Source organism: Saccostrea cucullata, unplaced genomic scaffold, assembly GCF_032062105.1.
Source record: "Saccostrea cucullata isolate Sc308-1 unplaced genomic scaffold, CSIRO_AGI_Scuc_v1 ctg10993, whole genome shotgun sequence".
NCBI lineage: Eukaryota > Metazoa > Mollusca > Bivalvia > Ostreida > Ostreidae > Saccostrea > Saccostrea cuccullata.
In genome coordinates, this window is record NW_026921465.1 from 6,148 (window position 1) to 17,653 (window position 11,506).

The following is an 11,506-nucleotide window of genomic DNA, read 5'->3' on the forward strand; positions in this document are numbered from 1 at the left end:
GGGAGAACCACCAAACTCATTTTAAAAAATGGTATAAAAAATTTAATTATGTTATTTTTTTTTTTTACTCTGTAAAATTGTAATTTTACAAAATGGGCAAATAGAAAAAAAGTTTTTTTTATTCATTAAATCTTTTAAACCCATCGAATGATTTTATTGCCTTTTCAAATGTTCTCCCTGTAATGATCGAAAATTGTAAATGTTTTATTTGACAGAGTATACGAGGGGTGATCAAAAAATAAACGATATCTTAGGTATTTGATAGTTATATTATTGTTGAAATTTTCAAGTATTTTTCAAAATGTAAATTGGAGGTCTTTGATAGCATATTGCTTAATTAAAAACACATCCCTTTTCAAACTTGCTTCCACCGGGCAACATAACAAGTATCATCTAACCATCTGCCTTCCTTCTTCACTAAAACGATCTATCCAGTCATTGATTGAATTTATAGGAAGTCTTTGTCTTAATAAACGGTGAACAAATTCTTATACGCTACTCCCAAAGGCATTTTTAAGATATACCATAAATATTTTAGTCGTTTGTTGAACGAGTTCCACTGAGACAACCATTTTTCGTCACAAGTACCTGCATAATGACGACATTTTCACATTGTGAGCAAAACTTTATTCAGCATATGCTATTTATAGAACTTGTGTTTGGCACCAAATTTGTTTATAATGTGAATTGTGGTTTTGTAGATACACATGTATAGAGATATTTCGCGAACTTTTTTATCACCCCTCGTACTAGTAGGTACTAAAACAAGGTCATTCATATGGATTTTATGTGTTTAATTTCTTTGTGTTTTAATGGTGATAATTAAACTTTTGATAGATATATATAAGTTATCTGTGGCAAACTTACAAACTCTTAATTTTTAACTTTGGTGGTGCTCATTTTTCCCTACCTGGAATCAAAGAGTTTAAGATTTTTTTTATATCAATACGTACACTATTTAACAGCTATTTGAAAATAATACTAAATAATACTAAATAAATTACTTCAAGAACACTATAACACATTTCCTCTTTTAAAAGTGTTCATATTATTTGAAATATTTTTTTTTTGTAATTCTCTTCTATATTTAAAGATTGTTATGTCCCTCCATATTAAGAAGAGGTCTGGAAAACAAAATTTTGTGCTAAAAATAGACCACGTGCTGCTATCCATGAACTACTTTCATGGTTCTTTACACTCTTTTGAAGACAACGATACATTGTTTTGAACTTGAAATTATCATTTAAAAGTGCATAATTTAGGACATTTTCTCAACAAATGGTTGTAGAGAGAACATTAATGCACAGTTTGCGTATTTTTTTGGATTTTTTAAGGCTTTGCTGAATTCTGTAGCCGCGTTAAGAGCCTGTCTACGAGAAAACCATGCAGATATATAGAAAAATGCTCTGGTAGGCACTCTCAAGAACAAACTAATTTTTATTATTAACTTAAAGGACACCCATTGAGAGTCAGAAATATGTTGTTTATTTTTGCATCGGTTGTTTCTATTTTTAGTAACAGCCAATAATTCATTTTGGTCAATATTCAAAGGAAAATGCAAAAAAGTCGGTGTAAAAATGACAATTTCAATATTTAAAAATAAAAAAGAAAAAACAATATATAAATAAAAGGGCAATGTGTTCTCATAGAAATAAGTCGTAAAATTAAGTTGGAATCAATTTTTTTGTAAAACCCCTATACAGAAGGCTGTCCCGAGGGCACAAATATTGGCATGGTGCCAAGAAATGGCAATGGTTCATTTTTTGTTAATATTCAGGGATACATTTCTTGGAAAGTAACGCTTCTTTTTTCAGAATTTTGTGCATTTAAGAATCTCTGGGATATTATCTAAACAATATGTAAAATCCACCTTTGGACTCTCAAGGACAAAAAAGTTATATCGTAATGAAATTACCTCAAATTCAAATGAGGGAAAAATTCATGATTTTATAAGTTTTACTTTAAACAGTAATTTTAATGAATTTTGTGTAAAATATTTACAAATATAAAGAATGAAAATTATTTTTAATTTTATAAAAGCTATAAATATATTTTTTCCTGCTTTTCCTGTGTAAAAACGTATTTTACTTTTTATTTAGATTTTGTTAGAATTATCTCCCCTGTTGCGCTCTTCTGTAGAGAAGGTAGATAATGATTATGTTTACGAAGTTTATAAACAGATGTCTGTCATCTAATCGTTTTAGGCACAAATTATCTGTGATTTGAAGAAAATTGTCCCTCCTGTGAAAGTAATTTGTTACGTATATACTAGTGGCCTCTGTATAAAATGCATAAAAATTATGAAAACCATCGGGTTCGATGTACGTTTCCGTAACCACATGTAAACATTGTGGCATCCTGAGACGTTTTGTTACCGTTTTGTACGTCCTCAGAAAAAGATCCAGGTGCGTGAATTGCTAACGAGTCTTCATATTCTGGCTCTGATTTTGATGAATATGATTCTGACAGCGAACATTCATTTGGTAGCAAGTCGGATGTAGTGATGATGATACCGAATCAACAATGTTTGAATTTGAAAAAGAAACAGGTAGGTGGATCTTGGTTTATAATACTATGTACCTTATAAAAAGGCTTATTGATATATAAAAAATAAATAAATAAATAATTTTAATGGGGACTTGATCATGTTGATTATGGAGAAGAGAAGATTTTTTACAAGACACTATCAGGCCTGGTACAATCATTAGATATAGTTTGATTTACCTACTTAGTTAGCTTTATTCACCTACCTGAAGTAGCTTTATTTAGCTACCAAAGTAATTTATTTCTATCAAAAATACCTACGTAGCTAAATCTAGTGATTGTACTGGACCTGAATATATATGTAGCAAACCTGTCAAGAGAATTTTTTTCAAGGTTGGTACTTGTACATGTAGCAATAAAAATATCTGTATAAATTCAACAATATTGCAAAATATTCACATCTGCAGAATTTAAAATAGCACAAGTAGCCTTTGTGGGGTGATGAAGAGAGAATGAAAAGTTGAATAGGTCCAGGGTTTTCAAAGACTGTTTACTAATAGGGTACATTAAGAATTGGATAGGTGGGTCTTCACTGTCAATTAAATCACCATTATTGCCTCATATGTGAGCTGCATGATTATAAAGAATCTCATTAAACAATTTTTTTTCCCAGATATTTATGAAATGTTATGAAGATGGCTACAGTTATGATTTTAGGTTTTCATATATGATTAAAGGAAAAAGAGTTGTCAAATACTTGTGCAGACTTTTCAAATTAAAGGTCACCATGTGTTCCTTGACAGGTTTGTGTTTAAAACATAACTAATATTATAAATATAAGTCTGGGAAATTATACTTTGATACCTCTACTGTAATTACTCTATATAAAATTAATACCATGAAACTGTCTATTTCCCCGAGAAGAGACTATTGCCCTCATCTGAAGACTACTCCTTGGAAAATCAGAGCTACTCCCTGGGACTACTCCCTCATGAATATTTATTAGTAATTTTAACCAATCAAAGTGTTCAGTGGGCGGAGCATTCAAGGAATCTCGAGTCTGTGACGTCATGTTATTAGCAATGTAACTATGACGTCAAAACATTTCGACATGCGATGTCAAAATCATACTTGAATTCTAGCAAAATGAAGACAATGATAATTCTTCGAAATGTCAGTGAAAATACTTTTTAAAAATAATTTTATTGTTTTAGAATACGATGCATTACTATCATACAATGTGTTAAACCGCATGCATTTGTAATTATGCCTCTACAGTGTTTTTTTTTTAAAATGTCGGAATATCTGGTTAAACAAAATTAAATCACCTATGATTGTTTTTATATAATAAAACAGTTATAGAATGGGAACTCGGGAAATAGCAAATTTATGGTTCCCCTCGGCAGGAAACTATTTCCCTCGGCGGAGAAAGCCCCCTCGGGAAATAGTTTCCTCCCTCGGGCAACCATAAATTTGCTATTTCCCTCGTACCCATTCCATAACTGTATAATTTATAGCATTCATATATTCACATATATATATGTATCTTATGCACATATACAATAATTGTGATGCATCCAAATACATTTCAATACCAATATATCTTCCAAACAATCCAGTAATAGTTTCCATACATAACTTACACTGCTAGTGCTTGAATGATGTCCCCTGACTTATACAGCCAGCCGCAGGCCAAGGGAGCAAAGGTCAACTTGATCATTGTTATCATGTCTACATAAATCAAGAACTAGTCAAACAGTAGAAATACAACAAGATTATTTTTGTGTTATATGATAACAAGTAGTTCTTCATTTCAAAACGTTGAAATTAATTCTCTAGTTGCTGGTAATGTAACATTCACATTTATGCAATGATAAAAAATTAAATATATTTGTGGCAATTTTAAATTAATAAGTATATCACAGGATTCCAGAAAATATTAAATAAGAAGATATAATAGTTCTACATGTATACACTTGCATTTATATGTAAAGTGAGCTGACTGAGCTCAACTGAACCTGACACATACCAAAGTTAACAACATCAAATATTTTGGCTGATTTGTCATCTGATATGGTGCAACATAACTCTCCATTATCACTCATTCCTAGGTCTTCAATATTTCCTGTAAATGAAAACAAATTCTCATTTCTTGCAAATTATGATTTAGAATTACATATTGTACCGTATATGCATTGCAAAAAATTGTATACTTAATGTAACTTTTTTCTACTGCACATAAACAGTACATCAAAACTTAATATAAATTATTTTAATTTTCAAATATATATATAATTTTATACCTAAATGACTTCTAAAATGCTTGACAAATTCAATTCCTTCTTCTTCATTTTTCTTCCAGAATTTCACATGACCATCACAGCTTGCAGTCACAATAAAGTCATATCTGAGAAATTTCAATTGCAAAGAAGTCATATGAAAAGGAATTTTGTATCAGGAGAGACAAATTCAAGAGAAAAAAAAATTATATACAAATTTTAAGCCTCGATCACAACAAATTCTAATTTGTAATTGCTTAGTGATTTATGTTCATGTCTAAGAGAAATTTACTCCGAAATCTTGACTTTATATTGAAAGAATATAGTGTGTGCTGAATTTAAATGTCATCAGGTCTAGTTCAAAGACTATTTCTACCTACGTAGCTAGTAAAAGCTACATAGGTATTTCAACCTACCCAAAGTAGCTATTTTTACCTACTTTCTGCTTTACTTGCATTTTGTGAGCAAGGTGAGCACAAAATGTTTTGATACAGTCACACTGATGATGGATATGACAAAAATTTGGCTTAAAAATGATTACTTTGTATACTTTCAATTTTTCATAGAAACAAATGTAAAATTGCCAATTCATGAAGTAATCATTTTTTGGTAAAAATTTTGTCTTATTCATCATTAGTGTGACTGTATAAAGAAAAAATGGTATTCACCATGTTCCGCCATTCGGTCTTTTGGCCACAAAATGCAGATAATACAAAAAGTAGGTACAAATAGCTTCTTTGGGTAGGTTTAAATACCTACGTAGCTATTAACACTGATTAATAGCTACGTAGGTAGAAATAATCTTTGGACTGGACCTGGTCATAGTATGAATTTAATCTTATCCTTTTTGTTGAACTTGTCATGATGTAAAACTCATACTTGGAAACAGCCACATGAGTAACAACATCCCTGTGCATATAACTTTTCTCATATGCCTCTGCATTTGGGAGATTGTCCAAATAAACTTGCTCATATTCCAACACTACAAAAAATAGAGTGAACGTCAACATACTTCTTTTTATAATTGTGAGATTGTATTCTGACTTTTGATTAAATAAATGGCAAAGACTTTAGGAAAGACCAGCAGATCTAAAGCATATTGAACAAATTAAACTCTACATCAACTACGGGAAAAAAAACATTTATAAATCATTTATTAAATGATAAAAACAGAGACCTTTCGAATTTTCTCTGATAAAAAAATACAAAACTTAAGCAAAACGAGAGTGAACTATAATCAGAACGCCAACAAAAATTCAAACCTTTCCTCTTCTTAGATTTTGCAGCTTCTTCCGGCAAAGGGCCGATACAATCATCATCATCTACGTCGTCAATTTCACGTTTGCCGCTTTCTGTTGTCATTTTTCTTAATTTCCGGAATGGAAAATGATGATTAAGTCGTACATAAATAAATTCGACTTTCTGCTAAGTGTGTTAGGTTCTAGAAAACGCCTAAGCTTAAAGTTATTGTGGGAGATTGAAATTATTATTTTAACTTTTAATTTAGATATTAGAAATTGACATATTGTCTATTTATCTTAAACTTTCAAGTTGAATATAATCTCCTTAAATGGCATCTGTGTTGGTTTTGGAAGGGGTTTCTGTCTTAGTTAATAACTACATATATCCATTTAATATTTGTTTACCTGTAACCCTTAAAATGCTCTAACCTGAATCTCCAGTCAGGTGCCCTACAAACTGGGTGTTGCTAAAACGCGGAACGGAAAACGGAACGGAAAACGGAACGGAGCGGAAAACGGAAAATTTATGTCAAACAAATAACATAGATTCGATATATAAATCAGATAAAAAAGCAATATTCTTGATGCAAAAGTCATACCTAAGAAAATTTATTGTAAACTATTATATATATTCATGAATCATACACACCCTCCGCTCAGAACTGGTGTACAAGTGAAAGATCTATAAAATACTTACTAACTAGACTCAAAGTCGCGAGTATTCATCTGTGAGCGTTTCAAACAAATTCTATTCTTTTTTAAAAGAAAATTCATTTCTAGAAGAGATATTCCTTGAAATAGGGAGAAGGAAAAAAGTACTAGTATGTACATGCATATATTTGTCATAGGCGTCGGAATGGGTAGGGGGGGGGGGCTCCCCCCACCCCCAGTCACACACACACTTTTTTTTGCAAAGGTAGCAATGGTATAGGTAATAGATATTGGAGCGTACATGTAGGCTAAGCCCACCCCCCCCCCCTCCTTACTTCAACAAGAACGTCGCAGATTAAGCCAAGGAAGGTTAAGTGGTAGTATCTGGAAACAATTTGAAAGAAGTTCGACACCCCCTCCCCCCCGTCCCCACGAAAGAGGATTTTCGTGTTTGGGCAAAGGACTTATTTTCCTTTTTTGGCTTGTCAAGTTTTTTTGTAGGTTGGAATTTTTTTTTCTCTTCCACTTAACCCCCCCTTCCGACGCCAATGTTTGTAAAGACAGAAATAACTAGTTTTGTCATTCAGATTATGCAAGCAGTAGCAAATCCAGGAATCTTGAAAGGGACAGGGACAGTTTGGGTATGGGTAGGGGACCAGAGCCACATTAAAAAAATTTGAATATAAATTTAAAACTTGTATATATTTTGGACACAAAAAGGGGAGCGGACCTTTTGCAACTTCTCAGACCTTTCCGCTGAGATTGAAATTGAAACTCACCCCATCCCCCACACACAAACATCGCATACAAACAAACTTTAACTTCATTGAATGTAAAGATGCTTAATTAAATCTACCATAGTAAAGTTTTCGAAATTTATTTATCCAGAATTTAAATACTAGTTTATAGAAAGCGACTCCATTTATTACATTTTAACAACCAGTGTTACATAAAAGGTGTTTATTCAAGCATGCCGGAAAGGTTTGCTTTAAACGTAACCTTCATAATTTTTTTACACTATTTCTCTTTCCATGGTTCGACATCTAGATATCAAATACCCCCCCCCCCCCCGAACTTTTTCCAGTCATAACTTTTTTACTATAGTAATGTTCATTGACACCCTTGCGTTGTTAACGTTGTTTTGTTAATGTAATCAATATAATGTAGTAAGTTAGTGTAAAAACATAGTACTGAAAGATGTTAGACTTGGGACTTACCACCACCCCCCCCCTCCCGAAACAAACAATTGTCATTCAAGCAAGGTCAGGGGTAAAACATGGCGAAGCGTCATTAGAGACTCTGTATCTATTTAGTTCTTTTGCCAGTTTGAAACACTAATTCGTGTTCTGAAAAAAATGTGGATCTTCCGGAAATGTAAAAATGTGCATGTTACTCCATGGACTCGATGATGATTACAACCGTACGTTACACAAAAGTCATTTTTGCCCACGAAAACATTTGTTCAAAAGCTATGTAAGATGAGGCCTAGCTGAACAATGCCCATATCCAAAATCCAGCTAGAAAAACGGGGAACAAGAACAGAGTCACTACAATATTTTCCCACAAGGTAAGAATGCAACAATACGTAAACAAAATCGACTGGATTTTAAATACATCTGTGTTTTATACATGTATAAATGATGTTTATAAGTATACAACTATGTCATGTACTACATTTAAGGAATCGCTGTCTACTTTGTATACAGTATAGGCCTAGTATTCTATGGCATCAACGATACTAGTAGACCCTTTATGCATAAATTATCTCACGTTTCCCACTAGCGTTGATGTCACTGGCCTGGCATACATGTACTTATGATACAATATACTAACTAGACAGTGATTCCTTATCCCTATTTAATTTTGATATAAAATTGTAGAATTAGATTTTAAAAATGTTGACTAAAGTAATAGATGTAAATTACATGAGACCTCCCAGACTGCACACTGTGTGCTAAAATGAAAATCAATATATTGGGGGGGGGGGGATATAACACACTCTGCTTAAAGGTGGTGCCCAGTTTTGCAGTTAAAATCTTGATAAATTGAATAAATGAATGTTCAGTGTTATTGAACCTGTAGCATCATGCATGTGATTGAATGCATATTGTTTAACGTCCCTCTCGAGAATTTTTCACTCATATGGAGACGCCACACTTGCTGGTGGAGGGCTACAAATTTTGTCCTATGCTTGGCACTCAAGGCCTTTGAGCAGTGAGGGATCTTTTTCATGCCAGCACCTACTGCGACACGGGGCCTCGGTTTATACGGTCTCATCCGAAGGACCGGTCTCCACGTCCCACAGTGGGATTCGAACCCGCGACGTAAGGATTGACTCCTTACTTCGCGACTCTGGAGCAGACGCTCTAACCACTGCGCTACGCGGGCGACTGTTGCATGTGTGTTCTTTTAAATGTATAATATTTTTTTTAAAAAGGTTAATATATATTTCTAAGTAGATTGTATGATATTTTATTTTTATTCATATAGGGAACATTTAGTAGAAGGCGTCCTAATAAATATTTAAGATCTTATAAGCCAGTAACAGCAACCCCATCTTGTTTTCCAGAAAGAACAGGTAAACTAATATGTTTATTTGGCAATAAGACTGATTTAACACCTTTTCAGATACCAGTTAAAATAGTTATTATTATTTAAGGAGTGATTATTAAAAGACATACTTCACAGAGTGCAGGGAATTTCAATGAGTTAAATGTTTAACTTTCTATATTTTAGTAGAAACTGCATCAAAGGCTGATAAACACCCAACAGCTACTGATGGACAGCATGAATTTGACCAAGAGTCATCTGCAACTGTTAAGGCAATACATAAATATAATTCAATTTTTTGTTTGAAATAACAGACTAAATCTAAAAAATATATATATATACACCAATTGCAATTGTATATATCTGTAAAAGTTTGTTTACTTATAAACTATTATTTAGCAAATATTTTAAAAATTCTATGGATTGTGTGCATGATTAATTACTGATTACTTTCTTAATTAATTTAACAGGCACCAGAGAACAATGGCCATGATTATTTGAAAATACTTTCTGATGAAAAGAGGCACTATCTTCCATCGGCTCATACATTCCAAAGGAGAGTGTCTGAGAGAGGAACGAAAGGCAACTCTAGATGGATATTGGAGAGGAAGGTCCATATTTTTGCTGATTTCACTTCAAAGACCCAAATTTCTGTGCTGTTCAAAGAGATTCTAAAATATACCTTGAAATGGTACCGAAAAAATAATCAGTTGTTCAATTTTTGCACGGGCTTGGATCTTCAGGTTTTCAATGCATTTTTTACATATCTACAAGAAAAAGCTTCTTCCATGCAGTATTTCCATGATGAAAGAACAACATAAGTCCAAACATTTAATCTGGATGGCTAAGATGTCAAGAAAAAGCCTGGCATTACTAGACAATTCAGTCTGCAACAGGAATAATGAATTGAAGCTTATAGTGAAGCGATTTTCATTCTCTGTCTTAAAAATATAAAAGTAATTTAACTAACAGATATTAAAAAAAATTATGGTTAAAACAAAGCAAAATCGTCTGTCCCTGGTATTTAGTTCTTTGTTATAAGCATGTTTTATTGTATATGTATTTCCAGATGAGATGAGTAAAATATTGTTATCTTTTATTATAAATAACAAAAATGACCAAAAGTTTTATTGTCTTGAACAAAAAAAAAATTGTGAGTTGAAAAGTTATGCATAATACACAATGACTTACACATCATCAAGTGCTAATTATGTGAAAAAAAACTAATACCTGTTTCTGTTTTATGAAAATGACTACAAGTATTACATCACACGAATATTGAAGAGATAATTATTATGCTGAAGGTTGTCTACCCATAGTTTTTTATCATTTGAAATGTGACAATTTCACAGAGAACTTTGACCTCAACAGTATATTGATTTAATTAATACATGTGACATGTATTTAAATTAAATATATTTAAATTTATGAAAATGAATGAATTACATTTCTATTATTTGAAACTTGCTTTAAATCTATGACTGATTCTTTCCATGTGATATTTTTTGTTTAAAATTGGATTGAATGAATGATTCACAATAGGATTTGAAAATATTATGGACTTTATCATGTTCTTTAATGTATTATAGGACCATTACTCCTTTTGTAATATGGTTCTACAATACATCAATGGACATGATGAAGTAACTTTTTCATATTTTCTGTAGTGAATCCATTCAATCCAATTTATTAAACACCTTTTATATCAAATTTTAAAGTAAGTTTTTGGGAGATTTTCATATTTCAAAACTTCAGGAGAAAAATAACAGCTTGGACCCCTAAACAATTGATTTTCTGAAACTTTTAGTGGATGTCTGACCTTAATCTTTTGTCAAAGGTCAACATCGTTACATGTCCAAAACTTTATTTTTACAATAGCTCTAAAGCAATGCGAGGTATAAAAGTTTCACTATAAACTTTTGAAGTTTTCTACATCTGATTCATTGTTACATCCACAATTACTCTCACAGAAAGTTGGAATCCTCATCTGCCTCTGTTGATCATAAACATATCCCACATTTATTATTAATTTCATTTAAGTGTGCAGTTTTGCATTACGTCACAATCTTTTTCGACAGATGCACCCAGCGTAACTAATTCACGCCCTGCTGTGTGACTGGTCAACTCATTATCAACATTGGCACGGAAATAGTCTGCTGCAGGAGCAACCGATCAGGGATTAGGGTTCCAGTCGTAAAGCTTCTGGCTAGGAGGCGTGTACTCTTTAGCTTGAATGCAGCTGTTATAATAGAATGTGATGTTATGCTTAACTGTACACTTAACTGAAATTGATAATAACAT

The 11,506-nt window shown here is 32.4% G+C and overlaps 2 protein-coding genes across 2 annotated transcripts; one reads left to right on the forward strand and one right to left on the reverse strand.

Annotated features, from left to right (window-relative positions):
• Positions 1-4,123: 4,123 nt before the first annotated feature.
• Positions 4,124-6,142, reverse strand: LOC134260012 (peptidylprolyl isomerase domain and WD repeat-containing protein 1-like). Its single transcript, XM_062742598.1, has 5 exons — positions 6,026-6,142; positions 5,643-5,745; positions 4,788-4,891; positions 4,514-4,609; positions 4,124-4,215 (listed from the first exon to the last, which is right to left on the reverse strand). The coding sequence occupies exons 1-5, from the start codon at positions 6,123-6,125 to the stop codon at positions 4,124-4,126; spliced, it is 495 nt and encodes a 164-aa protein (XP_062598582.1). The 5' UTR covers positions 6,126-6,142.
• A 1,103-nt stretch (positions 6,143-7,245) lies between these two features.
• On the forward strand, positions 7,246-10,218 carry LOC134260013 (uncharacterized). Its single transcript, XM_062742600.1, has 4 exons — positions 7,246-7,296; positions 9,146-9,233; positions 9,392-9,477; positions 9,676-10,218. The coding sequence occupies exons 1-4, from the start codon at positions 7,246-7,248 to the stop codon at positions 10,024-10,026; spliced, it is 576 nt and encodes a 191-aa protein (XP_062598584.1). The 3' UTR covers positions 10,027-10,218.
• The last annotated feature ends 1,288 nt before the right edge of the window (positions 10,219-11,506 follow it).